General features: G+C 41.7%; 1 protein-coding gene across 1 annotated transcript in view; it reads right to left on the bottom strand.

Annotated features, from left to right (window-relative positions):
- LOC308089988 (neurobeachin-like) overlaps nt 1-20207 on the bottom strand; it is a gene marked incomplete at both ends in the record, with an annotated part of 234794 nt that overhangs the window by 101527 nt on the left and 113060 nt on the right. The window contains 4 exon segments of the mRNA XM_080434989.1: nt 1233-1401; nt 15798-15950; nt 18075-18183; nt 19578-19711. Coding sequence (XP_080291115.1) covers nt 1233-1401; nt 15798-15950; nt 18075-18183; nt 19578-19711 — 565 coding nt within the window.

Raw genomic sequence — 20207 nt, 5'->3', positions numbered from 1 at the left:
CTGATGTTCAAGGAAAAACACAATTAAATCGTTAATCGCAATTATTTGTATGACAATGAATCATCAAGCACAATGTCCTGATGGTGACAGCCCTACCCATAGTGCAGTGATTCTCAAATGGTTTGAGAATCACTGGTCCTTGCTTGAAGGACCCCCAGTTTGATATGCATTAGGGCCATTTGACCCTATAGTTGATGCAACCTTTGGTGCAATCTACACCGTCAAATCCTCCGTATTCATTTAACTCTGAGAGTGTACGAATGGTTCCATTCGTACACTCTCAGAGTTACAGACCCTATCGGTTCTTAGGACTGTAACTATCGATCATTTAGCTGGGGACCCCCTGAAACCCTGTCCCGTTGAGAACCATAAGTAAGCCTTATTGCCGAGCCATGTGGCCCATAGGTCAGGAGCCTATCTCCTGTTTCTGTAGCGTGAGGCAGCTTGATGTAAGTACACCCCCTGGACATGACTCTAGTACAGCGCTAGTCAACCCGCGGCCCGCATGCGGCCCCAATGCAGCGTCTCTGCGGCCCCTCATCGTCAAACCAAAAAAAAAAAAAAAATCCGTTCAAATATATGGGTTGCTTCATTTTTTTTCAAAAACAAACAGACAGGTGCGTCAATTGTTGCAGGTATAATGCATAGTTTTCTATGCATTTCGGGTTTTTTTGGGGGGTTTGACCCCCAATTTTTTTCGGCCACGCGGCTTTGCCGCGTGCCCAGGATAGGTGTCCCTTATTTAAATCTCTGGGAGTTGGCAACCCTAACCTTGCCATACCTTAGCTTTTGCTGTAACTGATGCCACTGGACATACACACAAAATAAACAGGTACAGTGAAAAGAATATGATGTCAAAATGTACATTTTCTTATAACAATAACAATGTGTAGTGTGTGTTACAAAATCGAAAAAAAATCCAAAATAGGACCGACATTTTTAGCTTGCGGCCCCTTGGACTTTTGGTATTTTGCTGAGTGGCCCCTGAGCCATCTTAAGTTGAGTAGCCCTGCTCTAGTATGTTGCAGGGTCTTACCCCCCAATCCAACCCTTGATGCTGAGTGCCAAGCAGGGAGGCATTGGGTCCCATTTTTATAGTCTTTGGTACGACCCGGCCGGGGGATCGAACCCAGACCTCCCAATCTCAGGACGGACACTCAATAGTGAGAAGAACCATAGTGCATGTAAATGTGTGTGCGTGCGATTGTGAATGCGCGCGTACGGTCACGTACCGAGGCCTTTGGGGGCGATGCCGCTGCACTCCAGGGGGTTGCTGGCCCAGTAGTAGTACTTGAGCGTGTGCATGAGCTGCAGCACGGTGCCGACGCGGCGGATGGTGGTGTAGATGGTGGCCGTGCCAATGAACTCTGAGGACAGGTACGTGTAGAGGGACAGCTGCACCTGTGGAAACACACACACATGTACAGTGGTTTGAGACACAAGGTCATTGCCATGGTCATTGTTCTGCTTTTTTTTTGACAGATTATGAAAGCTTTTCAACTGACGTGTCATTCGTTGAAATCGGAACATATTCGAAGAAGATAATTGCTCATTTGAATCTTGTTAAGCCAGAATAGTCCAGGTTGAGAAGATGCCTTCTTAAACATTTCACACTTTTGGTAATCACTGGTAATGATTGTTAACACATTGACTGCCAGAGTTTATTCATAATGTACTCACCCCTGTGCCAGCAATTTGCGTGTTTTTTATTTTTTTTGTTTTGTAATTTTTCATTCAAATAAATTCTCTGATTGTGATGTCAAGCACCTACGACAGTTCCACCAGTAGAGAGCAGCAAATCCACACATTGATCACCTCGCTCGCCCCCTCCCAAACAGGCCCACGTCATATCCTGTCATTCACCAGAAGTGACGTTTTCGACAATCCCTGGTCCGCCGATCGGCCTGAAAACGATGTGATACACTACGACGATGACTGTTAGTCACCCGGACCAAAGAAAATAGAAGTTGAGCTGTCCGTTCGTTTTTTATACCGTGTGAAAAAACGTGTTTTTCCTTATTCTGGATGAAAATTACCGGAGAAAAACAATGTGACCCGGAAATGATTTTTTTTTTTACATCCGGCTCCGGGTGAGTGTGACGTAAGTGGAAAACGAAAGTGTTGATGAGAAATAAACAGGACCGTGCGATCACAGATTAAACAATGAAAATTCAAAAGAACGCATCAATGCGTTCTTTGGAATCCTGGCACTCAAGCGATGGATTTGAAAGAACGCATCGATGCGATCTTGGCACTGTATGTGTTAACAAAGGCTCATTAATTCAACACTCCTCTAATCACTCACCAATTGTCAACTTTCAGTCAGCTGTAAACTCTATAGAATTTTTTTCCCTCAACAGGGCTCCCTCGTGAAAGAGATCTTGTAGAGAGAGCTTGTCGTTTCAAATAACATGTACATAGTATACCTGCATATAAATATAATGTATTATTATTATAATTTTTTTTTATTTATTTTTTGCTCTCTGGTGGCCTTTCCAGGCTAATTCTAGACCATTATTTTCTTTTCTTTTGGGTTATGTTCTCCCCGCCCCCTTGTTAACCACCACACCAGTGTCTTGTTTCTGTGTTATTGCTTTGATTGAATGTCCGTGTACTTCAGAATCCAGTTTTATTTTTTGTTCATTCTGTGTCTGAGTCTTTGATGGTGCAACAGAGGTACAAAAAAATCTCCATGAATTCAAGGCTTCATGTGGTGTGTAATTGATAGAAAATAAGATTTTTGTTTTGGGTGAACTACTCCTTTGAGGTACTCTGTAGTTGTATGACTTTAGCCAACTTGTAATCAGACCTTCTGGGATTTGGGATTTTAGATTTTTCTGTTCTGTTTTTGTGTCAATTAACTTTGTTTTGTCTCTGCATCTAAGCTTCCACCCTTTTTGAAATGTGAGGGTTCCCAACCCTGACACATACGCTATCTGTGTATTAGGCCTGTCCACGACTAAGGATTTGTATAGTCGAATCTGATTGGCGACTAATTGCCAATAGTCGACTGGCAGTAAAAAATTATAATAATTCGACTGAGATTGGCAGTTGAATCAGTCTGATTTGACTGCCAATCTCTCAAAATCATGCAAAAAATATGTTATGCAATAGAGGAACATTCCATTTGGGCTGTAGGGGTGCTTAGTGTCTGATTAAACATACTATTGGTTTTATCCTATTTTTGGCAAACTACTAGTTAATTAATATAACAAACTAGGCCAATCTCTCAGTCGAATAATAAAAAATAAAAAAATGTATATATATATTTATAATTATAATTCGACTAAGAGATTGGCAGTCGACTCAGACACCCCTCGACTAATTAGTCGACTATTCGACTAATCGAGGTCAGGCCTACTGTGTACTGTATTTTTGTTGGGGGGGGGGGGGGCATTTATAACAGATCTACAAGGTCACAATGCATCGCACTGCAAACTGCTGTTTTTGGTGCACAAACATCACTGGCACGCAATCAAGTATGAATTGGCAAAACTCCAACCTGAAGCCCTACACTTAACCTCTGAACGCTTAACCCCAGCCTGAATATTTTCCTAACAAAATGTTTTTATAACCATACAACAAGCATTTCTCTTGTGTCCTCACAATGGCTGACGGCTGACTATTTCTCGAATTCTACTATAATACTCGTGGGGACATTTATGGTATAGTTACTATCAGTGGTGGAAAAAGTACTCAAATGTTGTTTTTTAAGCATTCCCGGCCCACGTGCGCACAACCAGCCCACAGGTTGAGAACCATCTGTAGTAATACAAGCACCACACACACACACACACACACACACACACACACACACACACACACACACACACACACACACACACACACACACACACACACACACACACACACACACACACACACACACACACACAGAGAGAGAGAGAGAGAGAGCGAGCGAGGGATGGACAATAACAAAACCGTGTTAGAGACACCTGACCGTGGCAAAACAACAAAATCTGGTGTTTGGGAGGCAAAAGACTGTCTGTTTCATTGCCGACAGCAGCTGCCTGCCCCCCCATGCCCCCCCCCCCCTACCAGGAGCTGATGTTCTGCCAGCTGTGTGTTTTTTTTCTCCCCCATTGTAACAGTGCCTGGAGCTGCCCAGTCTCATCTGAGCAGCTCCGCTCACAGCGCTGACATTTAGAAAGGCTTTACTCCCTCTCTCCTTCCTCCCTTCCTCTCTTCCTCCCTACCGCCCTCCTTTCCTTCCTCCTACCTGCTCTCGATCTCAGTCGATCCGTTCTCGCTTTTCAGCTGGCTAATATCACTGCTGTTCGGGGCTGTTTTCTCCGTAATTTAAGGCGTTCTACTTTGTCATATAACTGCATCATACAAAAGTTAGGCAAAAATAGCCGTTCTACAAGCTCACAACGTGTAGCATCTGCTACTTTTTGCATTCATTTTAAAGTGAAAGACACGGCGGTTAAGAGTGTCTGTGAGTTGTAAATAAATATGGAACTAATGAAAAGTATTAACGGGATAGTTCACCCCCAAAATTACGATCAGTCACCCCATGGAGACTTGAATTCATGGATTTTTTTTTGTCAATAATTTGATGACCGGCAGCAGTTCCAGTAGGAGACACAAAGAGTCTCCTTTGTGTCTCCTACCGGAACCGCTGCCTACCATGGGCAAAATATCCATGAATTCGAAACAAGGTTTCCACTCGACATGGACAATATGCCTCTATACTCCCTGGCTTTTTTAAAGAGGCTACACTTCCTCCCTCTCCCTCTCCCTCCTCCCATCTATACCTGTTAACGCTCTGTCGTTCTGTTCTCCTTCTCATCTCGCTAATGTGCCTCCTCCTCCACCTCAACACGTGTTATTATAGTGCGTTACCCTTTTCCTCCTCCACTCCCTCGCTTCGCTCTCTCTCTCTCTCTCTCTCTCTCGCTCTCTCTCTCTCTCTAAAAACACCTCGGAGCTCATTACACAGGCCTTGGCTCGGAGTGCACGTCTCAGACGAGGTGGCTCCATTTCAGCAGATGGAATTAGTGGGGTGGCCACGGTGCCGTCTGGCCACGGTGCGTCACAATGTGTCCTCTCTGACGTCAGTAGGAGTACTAAGGCCTGGGCAATATGTTAAGATATTATTATCCATATTGTGATGTGAGACTCAAGCAGTGTTGATTTTGTCGACTAAAACTATGACGAAAAATTTGCGTCGACCACCTTTTTTCACTGACGAGAACTAAATGAAAACTGAATAAAAACTAAGCTACGATGACTAAAGCTAAATATATTGACACTTTTGTCAACAATTAAAAACTAGACAAAAATGTTAGGGAGGGACTAGTGGAGACGAGATCCAGTAGAACTAAGACAAGTTATTTTATGTTTAGTTGCACAAGGGTGTTGCGCTCTGAAAATGGCAGATCTACAAGCTCACAACGCGTCGCACTGCGACGCGTTGTGAGCTTGTAGATCGGCTATTGTCAGTATGCAAGTGTAAAATCATCCATTACGACGCCATTAAGGCCCGCCAAAATAAATTTTTGTCAACTAAATCAACTCAACTAAAACTAGACAAAAACTAAAGCATTGTGAGCTTTTCAAAGCGTTGTGAGGTATTAAAAGATTACCTAAAACGTAACGACGTGGAACATCTTCAATGTTATTCAGGCCAAGGACCCCTTGGCTGAGAGAGAGAGGAAGTAGGCTCTGTACTTGGTTAGCTCTTTTTTCCCCTCTACACCAAACCTCTTTGCCAAAAATAGCAGATCTACAAGCTCACAACGCCTCGCACTGCGAGGCGTTGTGAGCTTGTAGATCGGCTATTTTTGGCTAATGTTCCCCTGAATCCTATAACACAAAGATTTGGAGGACCCCCTGTAGTAACTCTGAGGACCCCCTAGGGGTCCCGGACCCCCTGTTGAGGACCCCTGCTGTATGGTAGTACAAAGAGTGCTATGGTGAAATAAGCCAAACTTCTCAGCTCACTGATTTTCGAGAAAAGCTAAAGCTCATTAACTACACTGATAAATTGTGCAATATTAGACAAACTAAGCCCAGTTAATATTCCCATAGGGTAGGTTCCAAGCACCTACAGTAGCACCTACATCATATCAATATAATTGCTGTCAGACAGAAACCTCTTATCTCCATATTTAAACTTTTTATGTTTTTTCGTAAACTAATTTGATCATACTACAGCGTCACACAAAAGTAGCAGATCTACAAGCTCGAAATAGGGCGCGAAGTGACACCTTTTGAGCTTTTCGATTTGCAATTGTTGCTATTTTTAAATTTGAATTCAGAAAAGTTACGTAAAGTAAAGTGGACGTATGAGGTTTCCACCCGACAGAGACGACATAATATGCCAAAAAAAGTGAACATTTCATAGTCAATTCTACACAATAACTGAGAAAACAACAACCCTAACCAAAAACCAATGAATAATAGATAATTCCCCATAAAGATTGAATTAAAGATGGCTCTAAGCTAGAGTTTTGAGCTCCAGAGAGATTTCTTTACTGGAACTGTTGTTTTGCAAAGTCTGTGTTTCTCTCGTCCTGAACTCAGCGCGACCCACCGACGCTATAACCGCTGCTGCCCGGCAGCCAATCACAGCACGGGTTCAGAGGTGAAGACGCTACGGAGAGACAGGAATAATAGCTGAAAGCTGAAAGTAATGGAGGTAAGAGCTGACAGGCCCCCTGGGGACGGTCAAGAACCGCTAGCATCAAGTTTACACAGAGAGAGAGAGAGAGAGAGAGAGAGAGAGAGAGAGAGAGAGAGAGAGAGAGAGAGAGCGAGAGAGAGAGAGAGAGAGAGAGACATGGTCAAGGATGCTTTTCACCGAGAGAGAGAGAGAGAGAGAGAGAGAGTATATAGAGTTTTGAGTACAGTCAAAAATACTAGCATCTAAGTTACAGAGCGAAAGAGAGAATGGGGAGAGAGAGAAAGAATGAGAGAGCAAGAGCGAGAGAGAGAGAGAATGAGAGAGAGAGAGAGTAATGGTCAAGGATGCTAGCATCATGTTCACAGAGAGAGACAGAGAAAGAGACAGAGAGAAAGAGAGAGACTGGAAGATAGTCAAAAGTGCTAGCATCTTGTTTACAGAGAGAAAGAGAGAATGGGGGGGAAAGAGAGAAAGAATGAGAGAGAGGGAGCAAGAGAGAGAGAGAGAGAGTGGAAGAGAAAGAAATGGTCAAGGATGCTAGCATCATGTTCACAGAGAGAGAAAGAGACAGAGAGAAAGAGAGATACTGGAAGATAGTCAAAAATGCTAGCATCAAGTTTACAGAGAGAAAGAGAGAACGGGGAGAGAGAGAAAGAATGAGAGAGAGAGAGAGAGAGAGAGAGAGAGAGAGAGAGAGAGAAAGAGGGGGCCAGGGAGAGAGAGAATGAAAGAAAGAAAGAAAGAAAGAGAGAGTTGCTGAACTCCCTAACTCTTTTCCACTTTCCTATCCCGAAGTCTTTTTCAAAATGTCACTTTTTCTCCGGGTTTTCTGTTCCGTTGCGTTCAGTTCCTTCCCTGCTAGCCATGTACTCTGAATGTTCTGTAAAGGTCAGTGATTCTGGGAGGTCATCGCCACGTTCCTGTTTTTCATCTCACATCATCCTGTTTGTTGCAGTTTTACCTCCCTCCAGGTTGTCCTCCTATCAAGCATGCATGGAAAACAGCCTTTACTCTCTCTCTCTCTCTTTTTCTCGCATTCTCAACATCTCTCCTTAAATCCATGACCGGGAAAGCATTTTTAGATTTCTTTGGCTATTAAAAATATGCAGATATACAAGCTCATAGCGCCGCACTACGAGTTTGTAGATCTGAAAATGTGTTCAAATCTTTTAATATATGTTTTTTAAAGCGAAAATTTTTAACTCAAATCTTTATATATATGTTTTTTTAAAGCGAACATTTTTAACTCAAATCTTTGCTTCTGGGGATTCTACATGTTTTCTAAATCCTAACAGTTTTCAGAAAAAACGTACAGTATGTTGCTAACAGTGGTTCTCAAACTTTTTCATGTGAAGGACCCCCAAAATGATATGTATTTGGCCGCAGACCCCCCATCTCAAAATATTGAGAAGAAATGATTTGAGTTACAAATGTTCGCTTTTGCACAAATAATCAAGTTTTTTTTTTAAATAGCAGATCTATGAGCTTGTATATCTGCAATTTTTGAATAGCCAAAGCATAGCCTAAAATCATGGTTAAAGTGGTTACACAGATGCTTTCCCGGTCTTAACGGGTTAATCTTTAACTCTGAATGTTCCCCTGTTTTTGCCGAATGTTCACCTTATCAAGCCATGCCCAGAATAGGGACCCGAGGGTTCAAGTGGATGAAAATGAATAACAGCTGATTTGACTTTTTTGTATCGTCTCTGTCGGGTGGAAACCTCATTATGTCCAAAACTTTACTTGTCAGGATTCATATTAAAAAATAGCAAAAACAGCAGATCTACAAGCTCAAACACAGCTTCGCGCCGTGTTTCGAGCTTGTGGATCTGCTACTTTTGACGCTTTTGTGTGACGCTGTAGCATGATCAAGTAGGGCATTAATTGACAAAAAACACAAAAAGTTAGAATATGGAGAGTTTCCCGCCGACAGCAACAATAAAGCATCTATCTACATTTGTATTAAATTGAAGCTTCTCATCTAGGACTTTGCCCAAATACTTTTATTTCTACACTTGTATCTCACCCTTAATCACACAGTGCAGAGACAACAGGGCCTCCTCCGAAAATCAATAAGCATTTATTTGGTCTTACGCCTCCATTTATTTGGATGAAAGACTTCGGTCACACCAGTTATTTAAGTCGATGTGTTAAAGAATGTGATGTTGAACACTATATGATGCTTATTGTTGTGTGAAGTGGGATGCATCAGAGAATTCACCTCCTTCTTATGGAAAGTGCATTATTTTTCTGTCAGGCACCCGTCATCATCCTCAGCCATTTTTTATCAATCTTTTATTGAGAGCCCTCTGAGCTTTCCTTTTATCTGCTGGAAAAAAAGAAGAAGAGAGACACAGCCTGAACAGCTTTTGTCAAAAGCAGGGTTGGATTTGATGGGGAGGATGGGGGAGGAAAATCCATGCCTCTGCTTCTGATAAAAAAATAAAGGAATAATTATATCAGTGTCAGATACCTTATGTTGTGGACTATGCGGCGGACACGCGCTGACACTTTGCACCTTAATGTAAAACCTTTTTTCCCTTTTCTCTCGCACCTTAACTAACATATCATGTACAGTATATATCTGCTGCTATGCTCACGCACCTTTATGTCTTACCTCAGGTGCCTGCCTGCCTGCCTGCCTGCCTGCCTGCCTGCCTGCCTGCCTGCCTGCCTGCCTGCCTGTCTGTCTGTCTGTCTGTCTGTCTGTCTGTCAGTCACTCAGTCAGTCACTCAGTCAGTCTGTATGTATGTACAGTATGTATGTCTGTATGTATGTATGTATGTATGTATGTATGTATGTATGTATGTATGTATGTATGTATGTATGTATGTATGTATGTATGTATGTATGTATGTATGTACAGTATGTATGTATGTATGTATGTATGTATGTATGTATGTATGTATGTATGTATGTATGTATGTATGTATGTACTGTATGCATGTTGTTGTTGTTGTGTGTTACTGTGTTTCTCTGTTGCACGCTGTTCCAAACTAATTGCCCCTACTGGGATTAATAAAGTAGTTTAACAAATTAATCAAGGACCGGTACTGATCTTCTTGTTCCACACCCTGCAGAAGACTCACGATTACTGAGCCATCAGCATGCTTAACTTCTCTATTTTATTTCAACACTATTGTAGCACTCGCCCTAGCCTTGACGACCTTGCAGGCTTATGCAAAGGTTAAAATGTAATTTAGATAGCATGTAGACAGATGCCAGGTTCATTTGCTGACCTGGCATCCTATAGTTTGTATAGTTTCCATGTACAGATTGTATTTGTTGATATTATACTGTTTAGGTTCTTGGATAGAAATAGATTACTATTTCTATGCATTTGATGTATTATCTCATGGTTAGATGAGAAGCCTGTGTGAGAGAACAGAACACGCGGTTGAATACAATAAAAAGCAGGAGAAAATAAATAAAAGGTTCATGGTTCCTTTTTCTCACCAGGTGCCTCAGTGCAGTTCAGCCCTTTTTTATACTATTATACTTCCATCAAAAATAATAGCTGATCTACAATCTCCCAATGTGGCACACATGACCAGTGTTGCTACTTTACTTTATTTGTTTATTTAGACAGGACAGAGCATATTAATGAACGTCACATGAACGTAAATACACCGGATTTAGCAAAGATGCTAATTTTCATCCGCAGTCCTCACACAAAACAGAAAAACAGAAAAACAATAACATCAGAAAACAGACAAACGGTGAAATACAATTACATTACATCACATAGCCTAAAAAAACCTAAAATATGATCACAAATGGTTGCAGCTTTGGTTTTCAAGCAACCACCTTTTCACATGAATTTAAAAGATGGAAATGTAGCACAATCCCTTATATGTAGAGGAAGGCCATTCCATGCTACACAACCCTGTACTGAGAGGACATTTTGACCGAAGGTTGTTTGCCGGTGCGGCACTTCACAATCTCCTCGAGTGGTTGCTCTGGTACTGATTCCTCTTTCAGGCTTCCTTTTAATGAATTCCCTTAGGGGGGGCGGGCACAGACCATGTAAGGTCTTGTATATGACCCCAACCTGTTTGAACTTTTTGAAATTGTCGAAGCAAGGGACAAGTTCAAGTTCCTCCCCACCCAGAAACACATTTGAGGACTCCAACACAACTGGTCTTTTGGAGAAGGCCATGCAGACTGTCTTTTTGGCATTCAAGAGCAGACATGAATCTATAAGCCAGTCTTGAATGCTTGTCAGAGCTGAGGTTAAGATTATTGACACCTCTGCATAGCTTTTACCATGGGCAAGTACAACGGCATCATCTGCATACATCTGGACATGTAGTTTATTACATACTTCAGGTAGGTCATTTAAACTACTGTAAGTGTGCTCATTATAAGTACTGTAACTCTGGGTTGTTTTTCTGTAAAGTCGTTTGTAAATATTGGCAGTAGTTGCGGGTTGCTATTTTTTGGGATTGTTTCTATTAGTGTAGTTGCTTATTTGGGATTGCTTCCTAATGTCGTTTAAACCAGTGGCTCTCAAACTATTTCATGTCAAAGACCCCAAAATTAATATGTATTTGTCTGCGGACCCCCATCTGAAAATATGTTGTGCCAGCCAGGGACCCCCACACAAGATTTGAGTTGTTAAAATGTTCCAAATATTTTTAAATAGCAGATCTACAAGCTCATAACACGTCGCAATGTGATGCATTGCGAGCTTGTAGATCGGCTATTTTAAAATAGTCGATGTATATAGGTTTAAGTGCTCATGTGGCCTATAGTTGCTTCTTTTGGGCTTGTTTTCATAGACCTGATTGCTTATTTCTCTCGCAAAATCTGGCAACCCTGCATATCGTCTCTGTCGGTTGGAAACCTCATGTCTAAAACTGTTACTTTTGATGCTTTTGTGTGACGCTGTAGTGTGATCAAGTAGGGCATTCATTTACGAAAAAACACTCATACACACTCCATAAAATATGGAGATATGAGGTTTCTGCCCGACTGCAACGAAATGACCAAGAGATTTACACACAATCACCTTGCCTGCAGCCAGCCACCTTGTCTAAACCTAGAAAGCTCATCATTAAAGTCAAGCGCTATCTAAACTCCGGTAGAATTTGGTTATAAGCCTTCAGCCAATTCAGTAATCAGACTTCTCAGTAACACATACTCTTCTGTCTTTTGTTCTGCATCCTAAAGCATGGAATTTATTTCATTCCAAACCTTTCCTTGTTAACCCGTTAAAACCGGGAAAGCATCTGTGTCATTTCATACTTTGGCTATTCAAAAAAATAGCAGATATACAAGCTCACAGCGCGTCACTTTGTGAGCTTGTAGATCCGTTATTTTAGAAAAATCTTGAAATCTTTTGCAAATCTTTGAATATATATAAATATATATTTTTTTCCAAACATTTTTAACTCATAACTTTGCTTCTGGGGGTCCCAGGAACAACATATTTTTTGATGGATTTTGAGATGGAGGTCCGCGGCCAAATACATATAATGTTGGGGGTCCTTGACATGAAAAGGTTTGAGCACCACTGATATATTTTGTAAGAAGCCGCCTCAGATCTTAATGGGTTAAACACCCTTTATTCAGCTCACCTTCCTGCTCTACTTTTACACCTGTAGCTATCTTAACCGCTCTTTTAACACGTAAATGTTGCCTTATTATCTTCCTCATAATGAGACAACTGCTTCTGATTAAGGGCCATGTTTAAGTGATGTGCTAATCCAGGGCTTATTATTGGAGGAAATTATAAGCACCATATTTTCCACACAAAAAAAGATGCACTGTAACTAGTGAAGCAGTGCAGCAGGGGCCCTGCCTGAAGGAGATCACATAAGCGTACCGATTCCATGAGGAAGAATCTAATGTTATATGTATTTTTGTTATTCCTTTTTATTATACACACAGACATTATTACATTTAATTATAAGACATCCAAAGGCCCATGTTAAATGCACATAATAGTACTAAACTAAATTAATAATTCACGCAACACCGACAAAGTATTTAAAAAAAGTGCGTAAGTGGTTAACTAGTGGCAACGCAGCCATTTCAGCTCCTATACCAACCCCATCATATGAGTGACCTTTTTAATTCCATAGATTCACACATACATCATCACGTTTCCAATATGGAGTCCCATGGTTCTCTATTTAGCAGCTTACAGAAACATCTCTGCCTCTGCGTCGCTGCCTTTGAATCCTGCCCAAACCCATCATCATGAGAGTGACCTTATACTTCCATGGTTTCACACAGTGGTGGAAAAAGTATACTCAAATTATTTACTTAAGTAAAAGTACCAATGCTGCAATATAGAAACACTCTGTTACAAGTAAAAGTCCAGAATTTTTAATTTACTTGAGTTAAAGTACAAAAGTATTGGCATCAAAATGTACTTAAAGTACCAAAAGTAAAAGTACTAAATGTGTGAAAATAGCCTAGGTATAAAATAGGGCTAAAGTGGTTAATGTACGTTTTATAATAATTTATAATGATGTATACCTGCAAAGTAACTAGTAACTAGAGTTTTCAAATAATTGTAGTGGAGTAAAAGTACAATATTTGCTTCTGAGATTTAGTGGAGTAGAAGTAAAAGTATAGACAATTGGAAATACTCCAGTAAAGTAAAAGTACCTCAAAATTGTACAGTACTTGAGTAAATATACTTAGTTACTTTACACCACTGGTTTCACACGTATGTCATCATGTTTTCAATATCCAGTCCCACGGCACTCTATTTAGAAACGTGCAATCTGTGCTGCCTTTCCGAACCATTCTCTTGTCCTTTCCGTGTGGAGATTCTGTACGTACGCATTGCAGGATATAATGGCAGCTTGTTCCTCCCGTGTTTGTTTGTTCACCAGCGTTCATGTTTACTCTGCTTTCTCTGATCTCGCACTTGTGTAAGTCCCTCTGGATATAAAGAGCGTCTGCTAAAATGCCTAAATTGGTACATTGCACCGTTTCTGTTTCTCTTCTGCTCTTCATACTCTATACCTCTATCTTCTCACGGAATAGAGCACCGAAGTCCTGACGTGACTCGTTCATCCCCAGGTTTGCGGAAGTAATTTCTCTATGGAGAATAACATTGGGTCATCTTAGAATCGTCTCATATAAGAATTGTGGTCCAAAAATAAACACCGCGTGTCGGCGTTATTGTCAGGGAGGAGGTTCTTTATCGTTTATGATAGTCAGTCACTTATATTTGATACAGTCTGTTTCTGGCGAAAATGTAACTAATTCGGCGGAAGTAACATTAGCGTTTTCTCACCGTCAGTTGATGCTTCATATCCATAAGAGTCAACCCGCCGGGGTCATTTGTTTATTTTTGGAACACAGTTCTTATTTGACGCGATATTAAATACGTCTATGGGATTCAGAACGGGGGTGGAAAACTGCGAACCAGGTAGACAAACAAAGGATGTGTAAATGACGTCAGACTTCGGCGGTCTATACTACAAAATGAGTGCGCACGGGGAAAAAATAGTTTTACCAACTTTTTACACCTGTGACAAATAAAGCTGATCCTGATTCTTTAATTGTCTCAATAGTGCGTGCCAAAAATCCTGAAGGGGGTGTCAACAAGTGTCATTTGGTAGCGGCGGACAGCTTTGTGGGGTATAAACAGGTTGACTTAACATTGCCCCCCACCAGTATGTCTGCAGCTACTATGCCACGCCCCGTGTGGTGACGACACGTTGGCAAGCACTATAGCTATAGCTCTCCTGTCGGGAAAAAGACAGCTTATGTCCTCCCGTTCCCGTTTTCCTTGGCCACCTGTAGCACCTTGTCTCCAGCCGACAAACATGGGAATGGCCAGTGGTGGTAGAAGTACTCAGATATTTGACTTAAATATTTTACTTAAGTAAAAGTATCAGTACTGCAATATAGAAATACTCCAAGTTACAAGTAAAAGTCCGGAATTCAAAAATTACTTGAGTAAAAGTACAAAAGTATTGGTATCGAAATGTACTTAAAGTAGCCTACCAAAAGTAAAAGTACAAAACTGTTGGAAAATAGCAGATCTACAAGCTCACAGCGCGCCGCGATGCGACACGTTGTGAGCTTGTAGATCGGCTATTTTCAAATAGCCTATGTATAAAATAGGGTGGTTAATGTATGTTTTATAATAATAAAACATACATCATAATGATAATTGCAAAGTGAGTAGAAGTAAAAGTACTGAAAATTGGAAATACTCAAGTAAAGTAAAAAATACCTCGAAATTGTACTTAAGTACAGTACTTGAGTACATGTACTTAGTTACTTTACACCACTGCTTAATAGTCACGAGGATTCGAGAAAAAGCAGTCGGCACTGCATGGGCTCAGCACCTGTTGTGAACACCTCACATCGCTAGCTAGCAGGAGAGACAAAGATTAGCGGAAAATCTGTTTAATTCTCGAGCACGTTGAAACAGCGGATAATAAACCTGCATCGCCAGACATCTGTGACTGTGAATGTACAACGTAGGATAATAATGTGCACGCCAACACATTCTCCAACAGCCTGTCAACGTGACACGTAAGGATGCTAAAACCCTACCTGTGTCTGTCTCTAATAAGTCACACTAAATCACCTCTCTGGGTAAGAAGAACATCTTAAACGCTGTATGTGTCACCATGTGAATGTCTTTTAATTGCACTGTGACTGTCGTTCAACATCCTGTTTCATGTCATTAGCATTCCGTTACATCCCTCCATCCGCTGGTTGTTATTTATAGCTTAGCACACACGCAAATGAGAACACACACACAGTGCACAGACTCACACAGCTTGATACAAACGCACAGAAGGCTGTCAGATCACGACGGACAGAGAGCGAGACACCCAGTTTTTTCGGTCTCTTTTTTTCCTCATTTACAGCAGAGAAAAACGCACGCACGCACGCACGCACGCACGCACGCACGCACGCACGCACGCACGCACGCACGCACGCACGCACACACACACACACACACACACACACACACACACACACACACACACACACACACACACACACACACACACACACACACACACACACACACACACACACACACACACACACAATCAAAAAGCCTTGACACACACACACACGCACACAAACAATAACACAGAAACCCTTGATACCAACATACACACACACACACACACGGTACACACAGACACACACACAGACCTTGGCCGGGGTGTGTATCCAGATGGCAGCGTTGAAGAGCACGTGGTCACAGAGCTGTTTGAGCAGCGGCGCGCCGTGTGGCAGACCATCCAGGTACTTGGCGAAGGACAGGAACTGTTCCAGGACCGCTCTGGTGATGTGGACCCGTGAAGACTGAAAAAAAAACACACACACACGCAACTAAGTATACGTAAGCAACTGATCTCGGACTTAAGGATGTCAACACTAAGATAGAGAAAGGCATGTAGAAGTACACTAGATGCGCTGACATCTGTTTATTGTAGTTCGGACATTGTTGCAATTATCTCTCTCCATCCTGAGAGACATAAAACTTAAGCCTAAAGAAAGCTTCAGCATCTGTGAACAAGTAAACAACATAGCTACTAGCATCTATCTAAACAACGTCACACAATAGTATCAAAAGTATACAGATCTGCAAGCTCGAAACGAAGTGTAAAATGCAGTGTGAAACACGGCGCGAAGCAACGTGTTTTAATAATAATAATACGTATGATTTATATAGCGCTTTTCTAGGTACACAAACTAGCTTTACAGAAACAACTTTATTAGGAGAAACTAGTTCAAAGATAAGAAAGGTAAACAAAGCGGGGTTGGGATTTATGTAGGGAATGCGAGTGTGAAAAGGTGGGTTTTGAGTGTGGTTTTAAACGTGGTTTTGAGCTTGTCGATCTGCTACTTTTGATACTTTTGAATTTGAATCCTGAACAGTAACAGTTTCAGACATGTTTCCACCTGACAGAGACGATAACATACTACTAGCATCTGTGAACAAGTAAACAATATCTGCCGTGCTGTATGTGAACTGGTAAACAACGTAGCTAGCATCTATATAAATAACAGCATCTGTCAACAAGTAAACAATAACATCATCTATCTAAACAGCCAACGAGTGATGCAAAGACATCTGTTACATCACCTGTTGACACGCACGTGTCTCATCTTGAGTGCGCTCGGATACACAGTATATATATATGCACCGAGAATGTGAGTGCACTGGCGGTGCCGTCACAGTGCGCTCAGGGAGTTTGGCTGATTTACGAACAGCTAAAAAACAACAAATCTTGCCTGGCTGCCGTCTGTATTGTCCCTCACTGCTTCCTATACCTGCCTAACGTTGTTCTTTTTAGAACCAACATGGGGAAATTTCTCATTCTACTACTCTGCCACCAAAATGTCGAATGCCCTGACGCCATCCATTAAAGGATGCGTATTATATTGTGTTAATTTGTTATGCTATGTTGATGAATTAAATACATAGGACCACAATTGTGTCATCCTTTTAGCCTTAATGTCTTAGTGTACCACGTGCCGTTTACATTTCTGACTAATAAAGTATTCAATCAATCAAAAACGCGCTGGATGTCAGATAATAAACTGTTTACTGGCAACAAATGACTGGCATTAGCACTCGTCTTGCCTCGTTTAGCATGCATTTAGCCTCGTGGATCAAACAGGCCTTTCAGGAGGCCAAAGGGGGAGCTAATTATCACTTCTCCCTTAGACAGGCAATCACCCCCCCCCCCTCTTTACCCCCCCCCCCCCCCACTCTACTCTGTACAGTGTAGTGTTTTATATTTGTGATGATATTGAATTTTTGTGTTGTTTTTACATGTTGATGAATTGAATACAAAGGACTCCAATTGGTGTTTGACTGTACTCGTGCTGTTTTGCATTTCTGTCTAAAAACATACTGTATTCAATCAATCAATAGTCTTGTAGTAGCTATCGTAATTCTTCCACCATTGTTGTTTTCATCAGAGTTTTCATCAGAGTGAACGCACTGGACAGCCCTGCTTCAGAGCAGAGGGTCGGTCAGTGCATTTGGGGATCAGCGCACTGAATGTTCAAACGCCATCGCACCCGACTGTACTGAACATCGTCTCTGTCGGGTGGAAACCTCATATGTCCAAAACGGTTACTTTTCAGGATTCAAATTCAAAAATAGCAAAAGTAGCAGATCTACAAGCTCACAACACGCAGATCTTGCAGATCTGCTACTTTTGATGCTTTTGCGTGAGGCTGTAGTATGATCAAGTAGGAGCGTTAATTTACAAAAAAAAACACAAAAAGTTAAAATATGGAGATAAGAGGTTTCTGCCCCGAAAGCAACGATACATGAACGACCCGGGAGCACACAGCGCTCTCAGAGCATATTTCCGAACGCAACCCTATTAGTCACTTCTCGACTAATGTCTCATAATTATAATAATAATCAGGATGATTGTGATTCTGATATGACACACACAGTACACTGACCTTCTCCAGCAGGTACCCAATAACCAGGAATCCCTTCCCTCCGAGCATCTGTTCCTGCATGGCCACTGAGCTCTTCAACAGCTCCACTAGGAACGCCAGCAGGGTAGCACTGCAACGAGCACACACACACACACACGCACACACACACACACACACACACACACACACACACACACACACACACACACTTCTTTACAAGACAAATACGGTAACACTCACATTTGATATCTACAGCTTCTCTCCACTCATCTTTTATCTCTCCATCACTCATCCTCTCTTTTTCAGCTCTTCTGTCCTCCTTCTCTTTCTTCCTCCTCTCTCTCTCTCTCTCTCTCTCATGCTGCGTTCACACTGGCATATATGAAATATACAAAGCTATGCGGCGTATCTGTCGCTTTGCAGGTTCTTAAAGACAGGGTGCTGTGATTTTCAGTGATTCCCCCCCCTAAAACATAATCATCAGGTATTATGGTTATACTAGGAGGAAGTTTTTTTTCCAAAAAGTGTACAAAAAGTGTTAAAATTATGTTTTTATGTGGACACGCCTCCAGTTCATTATACCTGGTTCTCACCTTAGCACCTCCTCCACCACCTTAGCACCACCCACCTGTCCTAGTCCCTCCTCCTCCTCATGCCCACACCTGTTGTGTTATGATAATGAGGGGGAGGGTATATTTTTACTATGTCACTAAAGGGCTGTTTTTCTATTGGCACGTTTGACCCTCAAGGTTTCAGCCTCAAGGTAGAAACTCAAAATAGTCAGAGAAGACATAAAACACCATAAAAACACCACCAGGGGGCTTAATGAAGTTCTATCAACCTCATAGACACATGAAAAACAGAAAAAGTGCAAAACCATGGCACCACCTCTTTAAGTGAAGTTCAAACCAGCTCAACTTATTTGCAGCTTTTTGTAGTGGCTACAAACGTCGGATGTATCTTTGTTGTGGCTTCATGTCGCTGGTTTCCATGAAAATGAATGGTCGACTGTATCTTTGTCGCTGCCAGTGTGAACGCAGCATCAAAACTCAGGTGTTTACCGTGCCGCTATGCTGCAAATGTTGCTCTTGCCTGCTCATTTCTTTGTGTCATCACTTCCAATATCACTTGTTTATCTGCTAAATGCCTAAATTGTAAATTCTCTCTCTCTTTCCCTCTCACCCCCCTCTCCAGAGGAACATTTGTGGACTCAGGGGATGGCCAGCCCCTAGCGTTCACACTAAAAACACTCAAAATTCTGTTATTTTATGCAGATTTTCTCCACCTTTTCTTTCAACATTTTAAAAAATTCAGAAAATAGCCAATTGTGTGAAATGACGCCTCTCTCTCTCTCTCTCTCTCTTTGTCTCCCTTTCTCTGTCTGTCTCTTTGTCTCCCTTTCTCTGTCTGTCTCTTTTATTTCCTCTCTCTCTCTCTCTCTCTCTCTCTCTCTCTCTCTCTCTCTCTCTCTCTCTCTCTCTCTCTCTGGTCGGTGTGTCCATGTGGTCCAGTGGTTGAGCTCACCAGACGGTGGTGTCCACAGAGCTGTCATTGAGTTGCCTGTAGTCCAGCTGGGAGAAGAGAGGAAACAGGACCTGGATTCCTCCTATGGAGTGGATGGCACTGTGAATGGAGTGGGTGACGATGGCCTTCACATCCTGGGGAGAAACAAACACACACACACACCAGTGTTGATTTTGACAGCAAATTTGTATTTAGTTTTAGTCATAGTCTTTTGAATAAAAATCTGTTTAGTTTTAGTCATATTTTAGTTATCTGAAATGTTTTACTTTTAGTCTAGTTTTAGTCGACTAAATATCACAAGATTTTATTTGATCAAAAAAAGAAATGTATTTTTGGCGGACCATGATGGCAGCCGAAAATAGCCGATCTACAAGCTCACAACGCGTCGCGCTGCGACGCGTTGTGAGCTTGTAGACCAACTATTTTCGGTCTGTGACACCCGTGCGCACCCATGATAACTCTTTTAGTTGTACTGGATCTCTTCTCCACTAGTTCCCTCCCTAACATTTTAGTCTAGTTTTTATTTGTTGATAAATTGTCAGTATATTTAGTCTTAGTTTTAGTCATCATAGCTTAGTTTTTATGACTGACAGATTCCTTTTCTCGGTCTTTCAATGGTGGTGTCGTTCC

This window comes from Gymnoscopelus braueri, assembly GCF_963280865.1.
Source record: "Gymnoscopelus braueri genome assembly, chromosome: 8".
Taxonomy (NCBI): domain Eukaryota; kingdom Metazoa; phylum Chordata; class Actinopteri; order Myctophiformes; family Myctophidae; genus Gymnoscopelus; species Gymnoscopelus braueri.
This window is presented reverse-complemented; position numbering and strand designations above follow the sequence as displayed.